This window comes from Dermacentor andersoni, chromosome 7, assembly GCF_023375885.2.
Source record: "Dermacentor andersoni chromosome 7, qqDerAnde1_hic_scaffold, whole genome shotgun sequence".
NCBI lineage: Eukaryota > Metazoa > Arthropoda > Arachnida > Ixodida > Ixodidae > Dermacentor > Dermacentor andersoni.
The window spans coordinates 104,924,288-104,948,378 of record NC_092820.1 but is presented as its reverse complement, the minus strand read 5'-3'; the positions used below and the strand labels follow the sequence as shown (position 1 = coordinate 104,948,378).

The following is a 24,091-nucleotide window of genomic DNA, read 5'->3' as shown; positions in this document are numbered from 1 at the left end:
GCCGGTCCTTCGATGTCGTTACCGATCACCACGCACTTTGCTGGTTGTCGTCTCTCAAGGATCCCTGCGGCCGCCTAGCCCGGTGGGCACTGAGGCTCCAAGAGTACGATATCCGGGTTGTCTACCGCTCAGGCAAGAAGCACCCGGATGCCGATGCTCTTTCGCGCTCGCCTGTCCACGCCGACATTGTCAGTGTGTCCGTCCTAGACGACCCACTTCTCCCATTCGCTTCTGTCGACATGGCTTTGGAGCAGCGCAAGGACTCCTGGATTTCATCTTTGATTGATTACATCTCTATTTCACCTACACGCCCACCATCCCGAGCGTTACGCCGACAAGCTTCGCACTTCGCCATCCGCGATTGAATTGTCTATCGCCGTAACTACAGTTCCGACGGCCGCAAATGGCTGCTTGTAATACCTCGGCAGCTCCGCACTGATGTATGCGCCGCTTTCCACGCCGACCCTCAGTGCGCACACGCTGGTCTCTTCAAAACCTACACCAGACTACGTCATAGGTTTTATTGGCGTGGTATGTACACATTTGTGCAAAAGTACATTCGCTCTTGCACAGAATGTCAACGCCGGAAGCCTGATCCTTGCCGCACTTCTGGACCAATGCAACCTTTGCCGTGCCCTTCGCGACCCTTTGACCGGGTTGGCGATAGACCTCTACGGGCCTCTGCCATACACAGCTGCTGGCAATCGCTGGGTCATTGTAGCTGTAGACCATCTCACGAGTTATGCAGAAACGGTCGCTCTGCCAGCCGCGACGGCTCGTGACGTTGCCTCCTTCCTCCTTCAACGCTTCGTTCTACGTCACGGCGCTCCCCGCGAACTCCTGAGCGACCGTGGCCGCGTCTTTCTCGCCGATGTCATTCAAGAACTTCTCGCTGAATGCCGCATTATTCATCACTGTACCACCGCATATCACCCGCAAACAAACGGTCTGACAGAGTGCTTTAACCGAACTCTTGGCGACATGCTTTCGATGTATGTCGCCTCCAACCACACCAACTGGGACCTCATCCTTCCCTATGTCACGTACGCCTACAACACGGCACCCCAGTCAACGACGGGCTTTTCTCCCTTCTTTCTTCTATATGGCCGCGAACCATCATTTCCCATTGACATTATTCTCCCCTACCGTCCCGACTTATCAGAGAGTACACCGGTTTCCGAAGCCGCCCGATATGCAGAAGAATGTCGGCAACTAGCTCGCTCCCTTACAACGCAAGAACAAGCGCTACAGAAATTTCGTCATGACGACGGGCGCCCCCACCACCAGTTTTCGCCTGGCGCTCTTGTTTGGTTGTGGGTGCCTTTTACTTCTACACAAGGTGTCTCCTCCAAGTTTGTATCCCGATACCATGGACCTTACCGGGTTTTAGGCCAAACTTCTCCGGTGAACTACGTTATCGAACCTCTGACGCCCCCTACGGACCTGCGTCGCCGAGGCCGCGAAATTGTGCACGTAGATCGGCTCAAGCCGTATCACGAGCCCTTCATCCATACGACGCCTTAGGCCTCCTGTGCAGCTCCGTCTTCAGAGAGGGGGGAAGTTGTAAGGAAGAAGTGCGCCGTGCCGAGCTCCGCAGCCGGATCGCCAGCGCTACTGAAGTGGGGCTCGGGCTAGACGCTGTTCCTGGTGTGACTGGCTAAGCCTACGCTGCTGTGTCTTCTTGTCTGCGTTCTTGGTGTCGTCCATAGCCCTGTCGGACTTCTTTGCCATATTATATATATATATATATATATATATATATATATATATATATATATATATATATACCAGAAAAAAAGCAGTTCTGGGTCCGGGTAAATATTCACAGTGAAGTAGACGCGCGTATGAAGCGGCTTATTGACGTTTCGGCCGGGGTCCGGCCTTCATCAGAAGGCCGTCTATTTCTGATGAAGGCCGGACCCCGGCCGAAACGTCAATAAGCCGCTTCATACGCGCGTCTACTTCGCTGTGAATATTTACCCGGACCCAGAACTGCTTTTTTTCTGGTATATATATATATATATATATATATATATATATATATATATATATATAATCGGTGCATTTCTTGTGGTCGCTGTCGAATAGCACAGTAAGAATGTAAGCAAACCACTTATTTAAACACTCCGTGTGACCTTTCGTCTGAAGATCGTGTGCATATGCTCGGCGATGATATGGTCCACTAAGCGTCATGACGCCTGGTATCATCTCTGCTGTGAAAGCTGCACCACGATTTTTATGACTACTTCTGGTGCATCGTTCCGGAGCGCGATGTCGCGGTTGGAAAATTGCGCTACATCAATGACAATGGCTCCGTGAAGTGGGCGAGTTTCGCAGTATTGCGTCAAATAGTCAGTCGCAAGCACAATCCAGTGCTTGCCAGCAAAAGACATGGAAAGCTAGCAAAAGCAAGTCAATGACAACCTGTTGAAATGGTTGCGTTGGCGTTGTAACAGCCGTCAAGAAACCGGCTGGGCGCTGATGTGGAGCCTTTAGCTCTGGCAGGAGCGAAAAGTTTTCGCGTAATGCTTGATTTCCTGGGTGAACTTACGCCAGTAGTCGCTTTGACGAACACGGGCCAAGGTAGGCGCGAATCCAAACTGACCCAAAGAGGGTTAATCCGGATAGGCGGGTAGAATATCGGTACGCAAAGCGCACGGAACAAGGAGGTGATCCAGTCGCCTATGTGTAGAAGTTATTTTCCTACAACACATTGCCGTGAAGACAGGACGAAGACGGTGAAAGCGCCAATGTCCGTGGAGGATGCGAAGTTTGGGCTCCAAGATGGTGGATAAGTTGCCTCAGTTCTAGATCGTCCTGTTGTTGCTCAGCCAACTCAGACAGATTGAGAGCGCAAAAGAAACAACCGACGTCATGGGTATCACTTGACACCTTTGGAAGTGGAGCACGAGAAGGACAATTAGAATCAGTGTGCTTCCGGCCTGACTAGTAGACGATTGCTACGTCAAATTCCTAAAGACGTAGGCTCCACCTGGCGAGTGGCCCTGAAGGGTCTTGGAGATTGGCTAGCCAATTCAGAGTGGTCTGTAACCACTCTGAATTGATGGCTGTGTAAATGTAACCGGAACTTAGCTATGACCCAGACGACAGCCAAGCATTCCTCTTCAGTGGTACAGTAGTTCGTTTCTGCAGAAGTTAAAGGGCGGCTACACTAAGCAATAGCACGTTCAATGCCATCTTACCACTACACGAGGACTGCAGCAAAGTCTATGTTGGTAGCATCAATGTGCAGTTCCATGTGGTCATCTTCATCAAAGTGTACAAGTAACGGCGGTGTTTTAACGAACCATCATAGTCATCATCATCATCATCAGCCTGCTTTATGTCCCCTGCAGCACGAAGGCCTGCCCCTGCAATGTCCATTTTCCCCTGCCGTGCGCCAACCAATTCCCACTAGCGCCCGTGAATTTGCTAATTTCATCGCACCACCTAGTCTTCTTCCGTCCTCGGCTGCGTTTCCCTTCACTTGGTACCGATTCTGTATCCCTAATGGTCAAACGGTGATCTAATCTGTGCATTACATGACCAGCCCAGTGCCATTTGTTTCTTTTGATGACTATTAGAATATCATCTATACCCGTTTGCTCTCTTATGCAAACCGTTCTCTTTCTGTCTCTTAACGTTATGCCTAGCAATCTTGATTCCATACCTCTTTGCGTGGTCTTCAACTTGTTCTCATGCTTCTTTGTCAGTCTCCAAATCTCTGCCCCATATCTGAGCGCCAGTAAAATGCACTGATTGTGTACTTTCCTTTTGAATAATAACAGTGAGCTCCCAGTCAGGAGCTCGCGATGTCTGCCATATGTGATCCAACCCATGTTTATTATTCTACGAATTTTCTTTTCAGGACCAGGGTTCTCTGTGATTTTTTGACCTAGTTAAACGTACTCCACAGGATCAGCAGGCTGACTGGCGATCCTAAACTCTTCTCTTTCCCGTCTATTCATAATTATCTTTGTCTTCTGTATATTATTCTTCCCCCCGCTCTAACAGTCTCTCTCTCTTAAGGTCCTCAATCATTTGTTGCAACTCGTCTGCACTGTTAATAAATAGCAGAATATCATCGGCAGACCGAAAGTTGCTGAGATATCCGCCGTCGATCCTTACTCCAAGCCTTCCTCGTTTAATATCCTGAATACTTCTTCCAAGCACGCAGAAAATAGCACTGGAGAGATTTTGTCTCCTTGTATGACCCTTTTCTTTATAGATATCTTCCTGCTTTTCTTGTGTGGAGTTATGGTAGCTGTGGAACCTCTGTAGACCTTCTCCAAGGTATTTACGTAAGCGGTTTGTACTCATTAATAACGTAATGCCTCCATGACTGCTGGTACCTCTACTGAATCAAATGCATTTTCGTAATGTATGAAAGCCATATAGAGAGGCTTATTCTACTCTGCGGATTTCTCGATAACCTGGTTAACAACATGGATGGGGTCCATTGTAGAGTATCCCTTCCTGAAGCTAGCCTGCAGCCTTGGTTGACTAACGTCCAGTGTTGCCTTTATTCTATTAGAGCTGGCCATCACTCCGTAAACGAATCAGGGTTTAACAAATCAGGGGTTGGGACATTTTGGAAGAATTATCCACGAAGCCTCTGTAATATTCGCAGTGGCCTAATAAGTGGCAAGCGTCACGTTTTTTGGCTGGTGGTAGAAACGCGGCAACAGCAATGCTTTTTTCTGGGTATTGCCGAATACCATCGTGCCTAACAACGTGGCCGAGCCACTTCGGCTCCTGACAACTGAAATGGCATTTCTAGGCTTTCAGTGATAGGCCTGCAGAGCGAATTGCAAGAAACATGGACTGAAGTCGCTGAAAGCGTTGCTCAAATGTCCGAGAAAAATATTTGGAGGACGCTTAAGCTTCCCCGTTAGAGCAGAACCCGATAGCATTCAATGATCACCGACTGCATCTCACGCTTCCTGGATACTCTAACGTATGTAATCGTAATATTTATTGGGAAACGCTGGTAATGAAAGCCACGTACGAAGCCTAGCTTTCTGATACAAAAGCAGCCTCTTGTGTGGGCCGCGCATGCACGGAGGAGAGCGTGTTCTGGGTGGTGTTTTAAGGAACAGGGCCCGCCGCTCTATGGATGGTAGAAATGCTGGTAAAGAGATTTGTGTTCGAGTTTCCGCGTAACAGAACTTACGTTTTCTCATATATTCAAATACAATCCGACTGTATCATGTCTGTACATCGTGTCCAAGTCGTACTTTACGACTGCTTTGACGCATTTTGCTTTAATAAATTCAATTATTTCAGTAACTTCATTGCGCTACAAGAAGCGTTTGTGTGACTGGGTATGCGTGGTGTCGAAAGATTTTTGCTTAAATCTTTGAGTTGGACATGACTACGGATCTCGATACACAACCCTTGCGTTATCAAAGCTACAACAGCAGAAGACGACAGCTTCGGTTCTGCAGAATACAATAGGCGACGCTTCTCCAGACAGTACTCAAGCAGAGAGCCACCTGTATAACTGAACCGTAGTGCCGCATCCCATCTTTCTACTGCGTTGCCTTCGAAAGCCGCTAAAAAGTTGCTTTTCCACAGTTCCTAACATGTTGTGCCATGACCCATGAGTTGCACCTCATACCATTTTCTGGCTATACCGCCCGAATAGCGGCGCATATTCAAAATTTTGTGTCGTCGTAATTCCACATATTCTTGTCACAGGCATACTCGAAAAACGACAGCCAGTAGTGTGCACGTTGCGAGTTTCCTTCAAATATATCCCCCGCAGGGGCGTCTGCGCAAGCAGGCGTTTGGTGCGTTGCGACACCACGTACCCGAGCACACGAGGGTTGGACCCTCCCGCGTGTAGCCGTGCGCGGTTTAGCCGTGTCTGGGGAAAAGGGGATCCTGGGGGTTGAGCCGAAGTTGGGTGCTTGGACCTTTAAGGCCCCCCGGCGGAGGCAACACACCTCTTCGGCCTCGGCTTCACATAGACGGCACCTCCAGACTGACCCACCTGGAGGACATCGGCAGTCGCCTTTTCCTGTCTCTCCCTCCTCGAATCTTCGTCTTTATCTCTCACTTTTTGACCTTTCCTGTCTCCTTCTTTCTTCTTTTTACTTCCTTTCTCCTGGCGGCAAGGGTTAACCCTGTGTGGCTATCCAACCTTGGGTACACCATATTCGGTTATAGTGACGGCGTACGACTGGCGTCGTGCAGACTTGCGTGCAAGCTCTGCCGCGTCCCCTCGTTGGGCTCCGTGGTGGGCGGTCGGCGCTGTTGCCGAATATATACATTTCTTCCATGGAAACTTCTTTCCCCTCCCTTGCTGATCGCCCTCAGAAACGAGGGCGCACCGAAGATGTCTTCAAGTTTTTTGGACGCCAAACCGAGAATTTTCCCCGCTTTCACGTTATTCATTCTGAAAAGCCAAACAAAGTAGTCCGAAACATTTCACCATTCCTTGTCTCAAAATCCCTGACTGATGTTTTTGGTCCAGGTTACAAGGTGTCGAGGATGTCAAGCGGCGACCTCCTCTTGGAGCTCCGCGATGTAAAACAATATGAGAAACTACCGCAACTAGTGTCATTTGGCGAGACCCCCATAACAGTAACCCCACACCGTACAATGAACACCACCCGTGGTGTTGTGTCAGATGATGATTTGCTTGAGCTGACTGAAGCGGAACTCCTGGAGGGCTTCAGCGAAGAAAATGTGATCAATGTCAGAAGAATTAAGATGAGGCGGGATGGTAAAGAGATTCAGACGAAGCACCTCATAATTACTTTTGGATCAAGTATCTTGCCCGAGTCAATCGAGGCCGGGTACATCAAGCTCCGTGTTAGGCCGTACGTGCCAAATCCACTCCGATGTTTGAAATCAGCGCTTCGGTCACAGCTCACAGAGCTGCCGAGGCCGCCAAACATGTGCAAAATGCAGTGCTCAAGAACACACCTCTGATGCTTGTGATAACGCTCTCCACTGTGTAAACTGTGACGGGGAGTACGCCGCATACTCGCGGTCGTGCCCCTCCTGGAAGAAAGAAAAAGAAATCGTAACGATCAAAGTAAAAGAAAATATCTCATTCAAGGAGGCACGCAGGCGGGTAGCATACCTGCCAAAGAAAAGCTTTGCCGAAGTGGCGCGCCAGGGGGCAGCGTCACAACGGCCTCCGGCGGCTGTCCGACCCACAGGCAGTGAGTCGGCAGCTACGCCATCTGCCCCCGCGGCGGTTGCAGCTAGCGCTGCTCCGCCAACCCAGCAGACGGGGCCATCGACCCCGAAGGTGGGCGCAGCCGAGGCTGCCCCAACCCCCGAGGCCCCTTCCAGCGCTGGCAACGGCCAGCGCAGCCAAATCCCTCAGGGAGCCCCATCGACCTCCGGGATGGGGGGCGCAGGGGTTTTGCCTTCCGGGGCAGGACTCTCGCAGAAAACATCTCGCTCGCAAGAGCGCTTGTCCGGCGTCTCACAGGAGGCAATGGACACTACACCTGTCCTCAAGGCGCACCAAACGCCTAAGGAGCGCCGAGGTTCGCTCGAACGCTTCAGAAAGAGCAAAACCCCTATTACAGGGCCTCGAAAGGGTTCTGTAATCTAAGACATCCCTTCCCTTTCCGTAAGCACAGCACTAATTTAATTTAAAATATGGATACACAAATCATTCAATGGAATGTCAGAGGTCTACTTAGGAATCTTGATGATGTTCAAGAACTCATCCATAAACACAATCCAAATGTGCTGTGTTTACAGGAAACACACTTGAAATCAAAATGCACAAACTTTCTTCGACAGTATGTTACATTTCGCAAAGATCGCGATGATGCTGTCGCATCATCGGGCGGTGTTGCAATTATAATTCAAAAAAGCATAGCTTGTCAACGTGTACAGCTACGAACGTCCCTTGAGGCAGTGGCGGTTCGGGCTATTCTGCTAAACAGACTTATCACTATTTCCTCGCTTTATATTCCCCCACATTATAAACTAAGCGAACATGAATTTCAGTCCTTTATAGATGAATTGCCAGAACCCTATGTTGTTCTTGGCGATTTCAATGCGCATAACTACCTGTGGGGCGACCCTCGTATAGATGCGCGAGGACGTCTTGTCGAACAATTCCTTTTTTCTTCTGGTGCGTGTCTGTTGAATAAGAAGCAACACACATATTACTCTCTAGCAAACAGAACCTATTCTTCCATAGATCTTAGCATAGTCTCCCCGTCTGTACTGCCTGAACTTGAATGGGAAGTTACCGACAACCCTTACGGCAGCGACCACTTCCCTATACTGCTAAGATCACCTAAAGAAAACGAATATCCACCACACGCTCCTAGGTGGAAGATTGAGACAGCTGATTGGGAGAAATTTCGATCTCTTACTAGTATCTCATGGGCTGACCTGTCTTCCTTAGGAATTGATGCTGCAGTCGAGTTCTTTACAGCATTCATATTAGATGTCGCATCTAACTGCATATCAGAAGTAAATGGCTTGGCGTGCAAACGGCGTGCCCCGTGGTGGAACGACGATTGTAGGATCGCTCGTAAAAATCAGAACAGGGCGTGGGGGTTGCTACGCGCTTCTCCCACTGCGGAGAATCTTAGCAATTTTAAAAAAGTAAAATCCCAAGGTAGGCGAACCCGTCGACAGGCCAGACGAGAAAGTTGGCAGAAGTTTCTATCGCGTATCAACTCGTTTACTGATGAGGCCAAAGCCTGGGACAGGGTTAATAGAATAAGAGGGCGGCAAACATGTTCACTGCCTTTGGTAAACACAGAAGGCGATACCCTGCAAGCTCAGGCAAACTCACTTGGGGAGCACTTTGAGCACGTGTCAAACTCAATTCACTATTCCCAATCCTTTTTGAAACTTAAAGAAATAGAAGAACGCAAGCCAATCTTACGAAAATCCAGAGAGAATGAACCGTATAACCAGCCCTTCAGTGTTGCCGAGTTGAGAGCTGCATTGAACACATGCAAAAGCACTGCACCGGGACCTGACCGAGTCATGTATGACATGATCAGAAACTTACATACTGACACACAACTTACACTTCTCACACTTTTCAACACTATGTGGGCTGCGGGATAGCTCCCATCCTCATGGAAAGAAGCGATTGTGGTCCCTGTTCTTAAGCAGGGCAAAGACCCTTCCTTGGCGGCAAGTTACCGACCGATAGCTCTTACAAATTGTCTCTGTAAGCTTTTCGAAAAATTGATTAATCGCAGACTTATACACTTCCTTGAACTCGCCAATATGCTCGATCCCAATCAGTGTGGATTCAGAGAAGGACGATCGACTGCCGACCACCTTGTGCGCATTGAAGGAAATATCCGCGATGCATTTGTTCATAAACAGTTTTTCCTATCAATATTCCTCGACATGGAGAAGGCGTATGACACAGCATGGCGTTACGGAATCTTGCGAGACTTGTCGGGAATGGGCATCCGTGGAAATATGCTGAACACTATTGAAAGCTATTTGTCAAATCGTACCTTCCGAGTAAAAGTTGGTAATGCACTCTCACGTCCTTTTACGCAGGAAACTGGTGTACCCCAGGGAGGCGTGCTGAGTTGCACTCTCTTCATCGTTAAGATGAACACACTACGTGCTTCACTGCCACCGGCCATCTTTTATTCCGTATACGTAGACGATATACAAATAGGCTTCAAATCCTGCAACCTCACAGTATGCGAGAGACAGGTACAGCAGGGCTTGAACAAGGTTTCCAAGTGGGCAGACGAAAACGGATTCAAAATCAACCCCCAGAAAAGTTCCTGTGTTCTTTTTACTAGAAAGAGAGGCCTGGTTCCAGATCCTTGTGTTCAAGTCTGTGGACATCAAATACCTATCAACAAAGAACACAAATTTCTAGGTATTATACTAGACTCCAAGCTTACTTTTATACAGCACATTAAATATCTTAAAGAAAGATGTCTAAGGACAATGAACCTACTTAAAATTCTATCCCACTCAACATGGGGTAGCGACAGGAAGTGTTTGATGAATGTTTATAAGAGCCTAATTCGATCACGATTGGACTATGGCGCCGTTGTATATAACTCAGCCGCTCCGAGCGCACTAAAGATCCTAGATCCTGTCCACCATCTAGGTATCCGCTTAGCCACTGGCGCTTTCAGAACTAGCCCGATTGAAAGCTTATACGCGGAATCAAATGAATGGTCCCTCCATCTACAAAGAACTTACATCAGCCTTACATATTTCCTGAAAATACATTCCAATCATCAACATCCATGTTTTCACACTGTTACCGATATGACATGTACTACACTATTGCATAATCGTCCTTCTGTAAGAAAGCCTTTCTCGCTTCGAGTGAGGGAGCTTAGTGATCAAATGCGTGTCCCACTCCTCGAGCTTCGCCTAATGCATCCAACCAAGGTGTTACCACCTTGGGAGTGGCAGCTGATTGAATGTGACATATCCTTTTTAGAAGTAACAAAACACGCACCAGAGATAGAGATCCGAATGCATTTTCTTGAACTCCAGCACAAGCACTCCTGCGCAGAGTTCTACACAGACGCTTCGAAGTCAAATGCCGGGGTGTCTTATGCTGCCTTCGGCCCATCCTTCTCAGAATCTGGTGTACTGCATCCGGAAACAAGTATCTTTACGGCCGAGGCCTACGCAGTACTGTCTTCTGTAAATCACATAGGAAAATCGAAACTTCAAAAATCAGCGATATATACAGACTCCCTAAGCGTCGTGAAGGCCTTGATGTCACCCTATAGACACAAAAATCCAGTACTTAATGAACCATATTCCGTCTTGTGTAAAGCGTACATATCTAACCAGCATATCATTATATGCTGGGTGCCTGGCCATAGGAGCATCGAGGGCAACGTTCTGGCGGACGAGATGGCAACGTCTATAACATCGCAAGCCGTTAACCCTACCGCTGAGGTGCCTGTCACAGATCTGAGGCCTTTCTTGCGAAGGCGGCTGCGGGCCCACTGGCAAGGCATGTGGGACGCGGAAAAAGATAATAAGCTCCACCTAATAAAGCCACAGTTAGGACTCTGGCCCTCTACAACAAAATCGCGCCGAACAGATGTCCTATTCTGTCGTTTAAGAATAGGACACACATATGGCACCCATAACTTTCTACTGACCGGAAGTGAGCCTCCAACCTGTGGTAGATGCGGGGAGAGGCTGACCGTACTCCACGTCCTCCTGGAGTGTCGGGAAGCCGAATCTGAGAGAAATAGACATTTTTCATTAGCATACCGGCAGCACATTCCCCTTCACCCATTAATGTTACTCGGCCCAGAACCGCTATTTGACACCAATGCAGTCTTAAGTTATCTGAAAGATGTTGTATTGCATGTTGTTAGCCCCACATGTTCGTAGCGCCTCCTCTCTTCAGAGGATGGCGCTGTGATAGTTCTTTCGTATAGCACGTGCCTCTAGGCCCTTGTGTTTCAAGGGCTCAGGCGAGGCAACAGCGCTCCAGCTATTTTTACCATCTCATATATTTTCAATTCTATGTCATTCTTTTACGATGGATTTTAATGTTCATAGTATTCGTCATTAGTCATCGCCATAATTTTATATCACGTAGATTTTATGCACTTTACAGCAACTATTTTTAGGCCATTTTACAGCCAAGTCACATCTCCATAATACATCGTCAACATCACCACTTGTCATGGCGCTCTTTGGCCACACCTGGCCCTTGCGCCATTAAACACCACATATCATCATCAAATATATCCGGTTCAACAATGCCTCGTGCTAATTGCTCTCGACTAAGCGCTTGGGCGAAAGTTCTCATTATTTCGATCTGTTGTATAATGTGTCTTTGCGGTTCCATAACACTCAAGTCTAGGCTCACCTTCCCGGTAGGCGTTTCCTCTTTGAGGGTGCCACGTCGTATGGGTTCCAAAACGAGTTCGCTCAGTGTCTGCAGTTGTAGGCTCACTGTCACTGATCCTGTTTGCACGAGGACTTGGCGGCTGATTGCAGCTTGTTGCAGCACCACGTTGATCAGCGCGGTAGAACTAACTTCGAGAGGAAGGTCCGTCGCTGGCTCACCGTGCACTTGGTATCGGGTGAACACAACCAACTCCGATGACGCCTGGTCGACGAAAAACGTCACTCGCATGGCTGGTCTTCGAAAACTGTTGGCTGCGCCAAAATGTAGCGTTCCTAACTAGAACAGCAACAGAAATGGCATAATCTAAGGTAGATGCGTGGCGCCCGCCATTTTATTCCAACTTCTTCCTTCTCACTTCTCCTCTAGCCCATTTCTTCGTCTTTCATGCGTCCAGCACAGATCGCTTCATATATAAATATATATATATATATATATATATACATATATGTATATATACTGTTCCATGCCCTGCGACCAAAAGGTAGCTCCTAACTTCGTCAAGATACCTTCAACGCTGACTTTCGGCGCAGCCGGCAACCTCTAGAACTGCCACCAGAACTGAACCTTCTCTCAGTAAAGTGTGCTTCCATTACAACCAGTTCAATGAGTAGCCAGGCTGAAGAGACCACCACTCCGCCTGCTGCGTGGATATTGAACACGCCACGAACACCAAGGTCGTTTCACGGTGACGTGTTCGAGGATGTGTCTGGCTGCATCACTACAATCGAGTTGCCAGCGTCAATGAATGGGACAACCACCGGAAGCTACGGTACGTCTACTTCGCTCTCGAGGACTCGGTGCGCATCTGGTTTGAAAACTACGAAGCTAGTTTACGACCTGGCAAGATTTTGTGGCCAGCAAATGAGAGTGTTGTCATGAACGTTGTGGACATGTCGCAACTATTACGACGCGGCGATCGCGGAATGACAGAAGAAAAAAAGTACGCTGATTGATACGGGGCGTGGAAGAGTAGTTGTTCGCAGGTTAGTGCGCAATCCGCCGGGTACCATAGCCGCATTTCGCAACGACGCACAATCGATGGAGCGTACGCTACGGCAGCGATCGTCGCAGTACGAGCGCCCAAGAAACTTCTCATTTCTGTCGTGGTCGATGGCTACCCCTGATTTGACGACATTCAGGGAGTATTGTGCGCAGTATTATACCCGAGCAGATGCAGCAAGTTCATGCAATGTCTCCTCACTGGCATGTGACTGCTTTAAGTGAAGTGGTTCGCTAAGAGGTCAAGGAGCTGGTACAACCGCTGGTCGCTCCCGCTGCCGCAGCCCCTCTCATGACGTACGCCGAAGCCTTTAGAGCTCCTATGCCGGCAGTGGTCTATCCGTCCCGTCCACGCACGCAAGCGATGACACAGTACTCCTCGAATCCTCAGTACTTTTGGAGCCCTCTGCCTTCCGCAAACCCCTCTAAACGTGCGGAAACCCAGTGTGTGGCGCATTCCAGACAATTGGCGGTGCTGCTACCACTCTGGTAAAGCAGGTAACGTACACCGAGAGTGCACATACCGCCAGATGGGCAATCCTGGCTTTCGCGCAGACGCACTTCGACACCGTGATGGTGAGCGTCCGCGAGCTATTGTCGAATAGTTGGTGAGCCATTAGTCACCGAGTCGTCCACGGTACTAGTCCCGTTCTCCATCTCCTCGAAGTTCTATGTCACCTGGCCAAAACTTTCCGCTCATTAATGGCGTTAGAGGCAGATTCATCAGTTCCGCAGGCCCATGCCGGGCAAAATAGGAGCAATTACCTCCGGGCGTGGAACCGCTGTGGACGGCTCTATAAAACAGTATCCTCATCGATACGCCAGCCGAGCACCAACGATTCCCTTTCACAGCCGCATGCCGTCGACTATAAAAGTGTTTCCGCAGACATCCCCATTAAAGTCTCCAACTACTTGGTCACTGCCTTCGTGGACACTGGCACCAGCTATTCTGTTATGAATGCAGAAATTGCTGCTGAATGAGAAAAGTCACGACGCCATGCCACGGGCCGAACCTCTGGACAGCAGGTGGTAGTCTCTTGGAGCTGATTGAGAGATGCACCCCCGGGCTTCAAATCCATCAGTCAAGGTACGTTACTTTGTTTATCGTGTTGTGCGACTGCTCGCGGAAAGTCCTCCTTGGGATGAATTTTCTTTGCGAGCACGGTGCAATCATCGATATTCGGGACGTGATTTTAACGTTTTCCGTCAACTACGTCCCGGTATTGCAAGATAGTAACATGCAAAAGACAGCACTGCGTCCTTTTGATGAGGCTGTGGCACGTCCGCCGGGAAGTAGTATGTTCATAACTGTTGAAAGCGACTGCGGCCATAATAATAGGGGCATCGCTGAAGGAAAGTTGTCGGTGCTCCTGGCTCGACTACTCTGTGTCGCCCCTGGCATTATTCACCTGAACGGCCAAATGATTGAGGTTTTCGAGGCCAATTTAGGCGGCGAGTACCAGCACCTGGCAATGCAAATAACCATTGCTAACTTTGAAGAGATTGGGGATGCAATAAGTTATACACTTTCTGTGCTTTCGGCAGCCGTAAAGCTTGGCACCATGGTTGTCAGTACAGTCCATGTAAATCCTGAGCTCTCAACCACAGAGAAAAAGCGAGTACGAAGTATTGTATGCAGGTTGAGTGATTTTTTCGCATCCACCTCTGAAGTCCTTTGCGAAGCACTGTTATATAACACACCCGACCGAACATCCCGTGCGTTAGCACACCTGCCGCGTGTCAAAAAAGCAGCAACACGCGATTCATTGTTATGTGAAGCAAATGATAGACGACAACATAATCCAACACTCAACCAGCCCATGGGAGTCCCCTGTTGTATTCGTCAAGAAAAACGACGCCACCCTTCGATTTTTTGTGGATTAACTCAAACTGAACAGGGAGAAGAAAAAAAGATGTCTACATTTTTCCCCGCAAATATGACTTTCTATCCCGTCTTCGACAAGCCCAATACTTCTCCTCAGTGCATTTACAGAGCGAATACTAGCAGATAGAAGTGGATAAACGAGATCGCGAGAAGCCTTCTTTCGTAACTCCTGACGGCCTGTACGAACTTAAGATGCTGCCCTTCGGAATATGCTCAGCTCCTGCGACCTTCCAATGTATGACAGACACCACGATATCAAGCCTTAAATAGGAGTAATGTCTCGTCTATTTCCACGACGTCATTCCTTTTTCTCAGACATTTGAAGAACACTTGCAACGACTTCAGCCCATGTTCCTTACAATTCGATCTGCACTCCTGTCATCGACACCTGAGAAATGCCATTTTGGTTACCAGGATCCAATGTTCCTCGGCCACTTTGTTATTAGTGAAGGTGGTCGGCGAGAACCAGAAAAAAGTATGGCTGTTGTAGCATTTCCACCACCAGCGAACAAACAGGACGTGCGCCGGTTCCTGGGCTTCTGCCCATAATACAGACGCTTTGTGGAAAAATTTTCCAAGATCGCGGAACCCGATTGTTTGGGGCCCGTAGAAGAGAGACACCTTCTCCGAACTTCAGCGGTGCCTCGAGACACCGCCCTTTCTTGGACACTTTGATGAAGATGCCGACACTGAGCTGCACAGTGATGCTAACGAAATTGGCCTTGGTACAGTCTTCGTGTATTAGCAAGGTGGCGTTGAACGTACTATCGCTTACGCTAGCCAAACCTTAGCATCTGCAGAAACGAACTACTCCAGTACTGGAAAGCAATGCTTATCTGTCGTCCTTGCCATAGCTCAGATTCGGCCATATTTATTCGGCCGTTCATTCACAGTGGTTGCCGACCGCAATGCCCTTTCTTGGCTAGCAAACCTTAAAGGCCCTTCAGATACTCTTGCCAGGTGGAGCATTCGCCTGCAAGAATTTGACGTAAGACTCGTTTACAAATCTGGCCGGAGGCACACTGATGATGACACTTTCGCGCGCTCCACTTGCAACGGTGTCAAGTGATACCGATGACGACAGTGGTTTCCTCTGCGCTGTCAATATTTCCGACTTGTTTCAACAACAGCGAGACGATTTAGAAGTTAGGCAACTTATTCACAAACTTCTAGCCCACATTTCACTATCTTCCTTCTGTCTCCGCAGCAATGTGCTGTACAAAAAGAACTATCGATCATTTACTGGACATCTTGTCGTTCCGTCCGCTCTGTGTGCCGATATTCTACCCGCTTGCCACAATGAGCCCTCTTCAGATAATTTCGGATTCGCGTGTACCTAGGACAGAATTCGCCAACGTTACTACTGGCCTAAGCTCACCCATGAAGTCAAGCATTGCGTGAAAACGTGCCGTCACTGCCAGCGCCGAAAGCCTTCGCATCAGCGCCCAGCCGCTTCCTTGAAGCCTGTTATGCCACCAACACAACCATTTCAATAGATCGGCGTGGGCTTGCTCAGGCCCTGCACTAAGTCTTGTGGTGGCGACTGCTAGATCGTGGTTGCGACTGATTATCTAACCCAATACTGCGAAACTAGAGCCCTTCTACCAGCCATTGCCAGTGACGTCCCGCACTGCATCTAAAACATGGTCCTCCGGCAGGGAGCACCAGCAGTAGTCATAACAGATTGTCGTACAGCTTTCACAGTACAGGCGATGCAAAACATGATGCTCAGGGGGACAGCTCATCGCCGGACCACTGCATTTCATTCTCAGACCAACGGTCTTACGGAGAGGTTGAATAAGACAATCACTGACAAGCTTTCCATGTATGTCGACAGCGACCACAAGAACTGGGGCGATGTTTTGCCATACCTTACATTCGTATTGAACACTGTTGTTCAAGAAACTGCTGGGTGGAATCCTTACCGGTTGCTCCATGGCCGTGAGGTAACCACCATGCTGGACCAGAGCAATACGAATTTACCACCGACGGGGAAGGATTTTCCGGGCTCGCAGACGCAGCTCGCTAGCTTGCATGCGAGCTAATACAGAATCAGCAATGCATAGACTCCCAGGGGTATAAAGCTCGCCATCTCAAGGTTCACTACCAGCCCAATTATGAAGTATAGGTATAGACCCCGATTTGCAACGCGACCGGTCGGAAAAGTTACTGCACCGCTACTTTGTGTCCTACAGATTCCTGCGCCGCCTCAGAGAGGCCAAATACGAAGTCCTTCCTGTAGACACGACTCGTCAATCCCGTGGTATGCACCCGACGGACATTGACCAGGTTTCCATGATGAAACCGCACCATTCACGTTGACAAGGCCATTCTCATTGCCACTCACCTTCATCCCCCTTATGTGACACTTCCTTCTTCCCAAAGTTATCAGAGTTGCCATATGTGTGCATTGTACATTTCCCCTTTTTTCGCATTTGAAGCATCGAGACGATGCATTCTCGAAGGGAGTTAATGCCATGAGCATAACAGTTGGCTGTGTAGTGGGCTTGCCGCTACTGCAGAAGCTGAGGACGACGACAACGAACACGCGCTCTCATTGAAGGTGTCGGACGGCAACTGTCTGCTTCCATTATAGAAAACTCAACAGCTTTTGTCATATAGAGTACCGTGGCTATATAACGACAAAAAGAACTGAGTGAGAAGTGCCATGTACCAGGTAAACACTGCTTCGCACTAGAAACTGGTAGTGCTCAACACTTAGATGTGTTTCGCTTTAAATGACCTTGGCGTATTTTCGGCGAAATATAGCTTGGATGCTTGGGCCGGTGCATTCATGGTTTCCTCACCATACTTAGCAAAGCGCTAACATCTATTTCCTTTGCCCTGTCATTGCCAAACACGCAGCCACGCATATTCGTTTTCTTTTTCTGTGGCTGAGCAATGTGAACCGCGATGCGCTAAGATGAAGCACATTGTAATTTAGTAGGTATAACGCAACGCGACATGCGTAACAACCTAAAATAATTTTTGTGGTTCCATAATAAATTTAGCAGCGATAAAAACATATATGAACAAGTCTTACTAACTCTGCTTTAAAGGCACATTCACAGAACTTTTATTCCCACCTGCGAAACATGCTGGACTAGGTGGGAAGGCTTTACGAGAATGTACCACCAAAGAAACTTTCGAAACACGCCTAATTCTACCGGATCGAAGTGTGTGAATGGGCTAGCTGGTGACCCATGATGGAAATTCACAGCGCGTAAACACTTTAGGTATTTTTCCATTAATTTGTGGCTGTGAGAAAGCAAGCTCTATTCTGTTAAGATCAAGGCAAATGTTCCAGAAGTTATGTGTAGCAAGCATTTGTTATACACTTGTAGCACCCTAGAAAATATTCCTCTGGCCTCCTAATAAGATTTGTTCCTAGCTGATGCTTTATAAGGAGAAATACTGTCACCATTAATTTACACGTTTTCTTCTTTATTGCAGAAAAAACGGAATGCACCTACTGGGTTCGCAGAAGTGTTGTTGGAAATCGCAATTGGCGTTGTGACTTCTTATTCGATAACTTCTGCAAGTCACAAGCGATTGTAATAAATGAAAAAAACCTAAACCAGTGCTAATAAACGCAGGAAAAGTTTATTTCAGACAATTGGGCCTTCTTCAAGTCCTCCTGTAATCTGGTGTGTCAGGGATTTCAAGCAATCATAATATGAAATACTCTTTTCATGCGAAACCATTATGTGGTTCATGTAGCGTGAAATCCGTTGGTGTGGCTGAAGATGATAAAAAAGCTCACCGATGATTAAGACTCTCCATAATGCGAAATTTGAGCAAACTTAAGTATGTGTTTTCATTTTGCATTATATTGAGGGAAAGAATTTGAGAGAGACATCTAGCAGACTCGGCAATCATCGAAAATCTTATACTCGTGTCAAGCGCGTTGGCTTTTTTACATGACTCGTCGAAGGTTCCAGTGTATTGGCTGGTGCCGCTTGGCTTCCAGAATATGCTACACAATTCACATCTCGCATCGATATGCGCGAACAAGACCAAACCAAGGAAACCGAACAAGCGCGAGCGAGCGCTGAAGGGAGCAGACAGTAGTACGCATTGAGAGCTCGGACGGGTCCGCATGACATTTCCAGCTTTTCTGGACACGTATCAACTAGCGCCCCAAGCGGCCTTGGCACGAAGCTAGCGCGTTTTCAATGGAACGGGTGGGTTTTTAGCGAATAACAAAAGCTGCAGGCCAATTATTGAAGAAAGCAAGTGACAGATATGTTCTGGAAGACAATGCACACGAGCCAAATGCAGTAATTTTGGATATTGTTCCCAGAGCTGTTAAAGATTCAGAAATGGAAGCCGATGGAAACGACGAAAATTTGTGCTTGACTTTCGAGACACAAACGGTAGCTGTGATAAAAGTACGGCGTCTATCGTGATAGCCGCTACGGTGTATGTAGTCCGGATACGCAGATTTCAATTGATGCCTATGTCGACTCTCTACAGATGGCGTAACATTGTTCAGAAACGCGTTTCTTCAAGCACAGTCGTGCAAGTTCACATGGTATCAATGAAAATCCGAGCGTATCTCTTGCACTATTGTTGGGAGCCGAGGCAGAGTTGTATAATCGCTGGCACCTATCGTTCCGCTTCATGCTGACAGCGGTTCAATGCCGTGCTGCCTTTTATTAACGCCACGTAGGACCGAGTTCGCCAGTCTCCCACCACATGGCTGAAACACAAAACTCAAGATTTGGTTTCAGTTTTGCTTTCTTCGGGAGGGCTCTCCAAATATTATATTTTCTATTTTTACTTCCGAAAAGGTCGCGATGGGTTACTCAATAAGTCATCGCTTATATTATCGCATTTTACTCCTTGGAAAACGTAACCACAAGTATGCGCATCTTTTGTGTTACGTTAAAGGATGCTAACGTGCCTTGTAGGATGGACATACTCAGGAATTCTGGACATTGCACCTTCACCATCCTGTGGAACTTCACGGCAATGCACATGCCTAACTGAATGACAAAATTTTACACAATTTTATTTCTATATACTACCCGAGTATGAACAAGTTTCTACTCTCTGCGCCAAGAGGGTAGCCGTTTGTAACAACATATGCATTTATGGCACATAGACGGAACATTGGTGGTGCATTAAACCGGTGTTTTGGTCGGAGATGGGCGATTATGTCACACGACAGGAGCAAATGCTCCTTTTCTATCTTTATTGCCATTCTTTGACAATAGAAACAGACATACAGATGGCGTAAGGATTGTGTGTACAGTGGTCTGGTGATATAACCGCCTACCGTCAATTGGCGGGTGTACATTGTTAAAAACGCTTTAGGCAGACGAGTTCATCTAACAAGGTTGCCCATTCAGGCTTATCTAGTCGTGCATTGCAAGCCTCGCGCAAAAACAAAATACTTTCAGTAAAATGCTCTCTAGCTGGGCGAATAACCAGTCTTTCATCTCTGACACTCAGCGGGTTTTCCACAGGCTGTGTAGAATCAGCGCCATAAACATATCGTAAGGAACACCATCTTCAGTGGCAATTGGAAGGAAACGGATGCCGTACGGTGTGATAGATAACGCTTTTTTCAGTGTGCGTTGCAGAATGTCCCACAAGAAAAGTGCCTCCGAGCAATCCAAAAATGTGTGTTCAATCGTCTCTGCTTTCCTACATCTGCGGTAGTTGATCGATCATGCAACAAAGAGGCCTTTTTCTTGTAGCCAAGGTTTGACGAGAAGAGTTGCACTCTCTCAGCAGAGGGCACCTTGACTTGAAGAAGCCCAAAATTTAAACCGTAAAGCGATCTATTACAGCTGGAGTTTTGAACGGTAATTGCAGATCGAGTGTCATTCAGTCAGTTTGCACGCGTGTGTTCTTGGAGGCGAAAGGCAACGAGAGCGATTGCATATGGGTGTGGGCACACCTTGAGTCTGCGTGCGTGTGTACGTTTATTTTCGTGTGTGCGCATGTGTGTGTTTCAGTATTTGAATATACATGCGCATGAGTGCGTGTATGCGTGTGTGAACCTACGTGTTTGAGTGTGCGTGCAGTTCCGTGTGCGTGGACGCGTACATTTTTGTGCGTGTGTGCATACATCATCATCTTCAGCCTAGATACGGCCACTGCAGGGCAAAGACCTCTCTCATGCTTTTCCAACTAGCCCGGTAATGTGCTAATTGTGGCTATGTTGATCCTGCTAACTTCTTAATCTCATCAGCCCACCTAACTTTCTGCCGCCCCCTGCTACGCTTCCCTTCTCTTGGAATCCAGCCCGTAACCATTAATGACAATCGGTTATCTTCCCTGCTCATTACATCTCCTGCCCATGCCCATTTTTCTTGATTTCAAATAAGATGTCATTAACTTGCGTTTGTTCCCTGACCCAATCTGCTCTTTTCTGATCCCTTAACGTTACACTTATTCTTCTTTCCATAGCTCGTTGCGTCGTCCTCAAATTTAGTAGAACCATTTTCGTAAACCTCCAGGTTTCTGCCCCGTAGGTGAGTACTGGTAAGACACGGCTGTTACACACTTTTTATTTGATGGATAAAGGCAACGTGCTGTCCATGATCTAAGACTGCCTGGCAAACGCACACCAGCCCATTCTTATTGTTTTTATTAGTTCAGTTTTATAATACGGATCCACGGTCACTACCTGCCCTAAGTAAATGTATTCTCGCTACCTATCGTTCAATGATGCTCTCTTACCAGACTGTTCAACATTACTTTAGCTTTCTGCAGATTAATTTTTAGACCCACCCTTCTGCTTTTCCTCTCTCGGTCAGTGAGCATGCATTGAAATTAGTCCACTGAGCTACTAAGCAAGGCAATATCATCAGTGAAACGCAACTTACAAATGTATTCTCCGTTAACTCTTATCCCCAAATCTTCCGAATCCAGGTCTCAGAATACCTCTTGTAAACAGGCTGTGAATAGCATTGGAGAGATCGTACCTCCATGCCTGACGCCCTTCTTTATGGGGCTTTTGTTGCGTTCTTTATGGAGGACTACGGTGCGTGTGGAGCCGCTATAGATATCTTTCAGTATTTTGGCATACGGCTCATCTACACCATGAGTCCATAATGCCTGCATGACTGCTGAGGTTTCGACTGAATCAAACACTTTCCCGTAATCAATGAAAGCTATGTATAAGGGTTGGTTATATTCTGCATATTTCTCTATCACCTGATTGATGATAGTCTGAATATGGTCTATTGTTGAGTAGCCGTTACGAAATCCTGCCTGGTCCTTTGGTTGACAGAAGTCTAAGGTGTTTCTGATTCTATTTGTGATTACCTTAGTAAATACTTTGTAGGCAATGGACAGTAAGCTGATGTGCCTATCATTTTTCAAATCTCTGGCGGCCCCATTCTTATGGATTAAGATTATGTTGGCGTTCTCCCAAGATACCCGTACGCTCGAGGTCATTAGGCATTGCGTATACAGGGTGGTCTGTTTTTCTAGAACAATCTGCCCACCATCCTTCAACAAATCTGCTGTCACCTAATCTTCCCCCGCTGCCTTCCCTTGTTGCATAGCTCCCAAGGCTTTCTTTACTTCTTTCGACGTTACTTGTGGGAAGTCAAATTCCGCTAGACTATTCCCTCTTGCAGTATCGTCGTGGGTGCCACTGGTACTGTATAAATCTCTATAGAACTCCTCAGCCACTTGAACTATCTCATCCATATTAGTAATAATATTGTCGGCTTTCTCTATTAAAGCATACATCTGATTCTTGCCTATTTCTAGTCTCTTTTTCACTGGTTTTAGGCTTCCTCCGTTCCTGGGAGCATTCACATTTCCATCCATATTATACTTCCTTATGTCAGCTATCTTACGCTTGTTGATTAAATTTGAAAGTTCTGCCAGTTCTCTTCTAGCTGTAGGGTTGGAGGCTTTCATACATTGGCGTTTCTTAATCTGATATTTCGTCTCCTGCGATAGCTTACCGGTATTCTGTCTAACGAAGTTACCACCGACTTCTATTGCACACACCTTAATGATGCCAATAAGATTGTCGTTCATTGCTTCAACACTAAGGTCCTCTTCCTGAGTTAAAGCCGAATACCTGTTCTGTAGCTTGATCCAGAATTCCTCTATTTTCCCTCTTACCGGTAACTCATTGATCGGCTTCTTATGTACCAGTTTCTTTTCACTCCTCAATTCTAGGCTAATTGGAGTTCTTACCATCCTATGACCACTGCAGCGCACCTTGCCGAGCACGTCCACGTCTTGTATGATGCCAGGGTTAGCGCTGAGTATGAGGTCTATTTCATTTCTAGTCTCGCCATTCGGGCTCCTCCACGTCCACTTCTGGCTATCCCCCTTGCGGAAGAAGGTATTCATTATCCGCATAATATGCCCTTCTGCAAACTCTACTAATAACTCTCCCCTGCTGTTCCTAGAACCTACGCCATATTCTCCCACTGACTTGTCTCCAGCCTGATTCTTGCCTACCTTGGCATTGAAGTCGCCCATCAGTATAGTGTATTTTGTTTTGACTTTAGCCATCGCCGATTCCACGTACTGATAGAAACTTTCGACTTTCTGGTCATCATGACTGGATGTAGGGGCGTAGATCTGTACGACCTTGAATTTGTACCTCTTATTACGTTTCACTACAAGACCGGCCATCCTCTCGTTAATGCTATATAATTCTTGTATGTTACCAGCCATGTCCTTATTAATCAGGAATGCGACTCCTAGTTCTCGTCTCTCCGCTAATCCCTGGTAGCACAGGACGTGCCCAGTTTTTAGCACTGTATATGCTTGTTTTGTCCTCCTAGTCTCACTGAGCCCTATTATATGCCATTTACTGCCCGCTAATTCCTCCAATAGCAGTGCTAGACTCGCCTCACTAGATAACGTTCAAGCGTTAAACGTTTCCAGGTTCAGATTCCAATGGCGCCTGTCCGGACCCAGATATTAGCACCGTCTGCTGCGTCACAGGTCTGACCGCCGACGTGATCAGTTGCTTCGCAGCTACTTGGGATTGAGGGCTGGGGTTTGATTGCTGTATTCATAAAGGAGGTTGTGGCCAAGTACTGCACCAGGGTGGCCAATCCTGCTCTAGTGAGGGAGTGTGTTACCGGTTCTGGTCACCGGGATTAGGCCACACTCCAGGCCTGTTTATGCAATTTCATCAACACGTGAACTTCTTTTAATCCGGTGGAAAATTGCACTGCACCGGGATTGGAACAACGGTCCTCTTGCATGCGAGGCGGATGCTCTACCTCTACGCCACCGCTCCACAACTGTGCATACGTGGGCGCGTGTAAATGTGAATGTAAGGGACATGTGTCGTATCTCTCTCTCTCTCTCCCTCCCTGTGTGTGTGTGTGTGTGCGTGCGTG

At 47.5% G+C, this 24,091-nt stretch overlaps 1 protein-coding gene across 6 annotated transcripts in view; it reads left to right on the top strand.

The window, feature by feature from the left end:
- The window catches only part of LOC126534729 (uncharacterized), a 104,879-nt gene extending 86,520 nt beyond the window's left edge, over positions 1-18,359 (top strand). For all 6 annotated transcript variants that reach the window (XM_050181976.2, XM_055072568.2, XM_055072569.1 and 3 more), the window contains one exon: positions 18,207-18,359. In XM_050181976.2, coding sequence (XP_050037933.2) covers positions 18,207-18,340 — 134 coding nt within the window. In that variant the 3' untranslated portion in view covers positions 18,341-18,359. The remainder of the gene's footprint in view (positions 1-18,206) is intronic.
- The last annotated feature ends 5,732 nt before the right edge of the window (positions 18,360-24,091 follow it).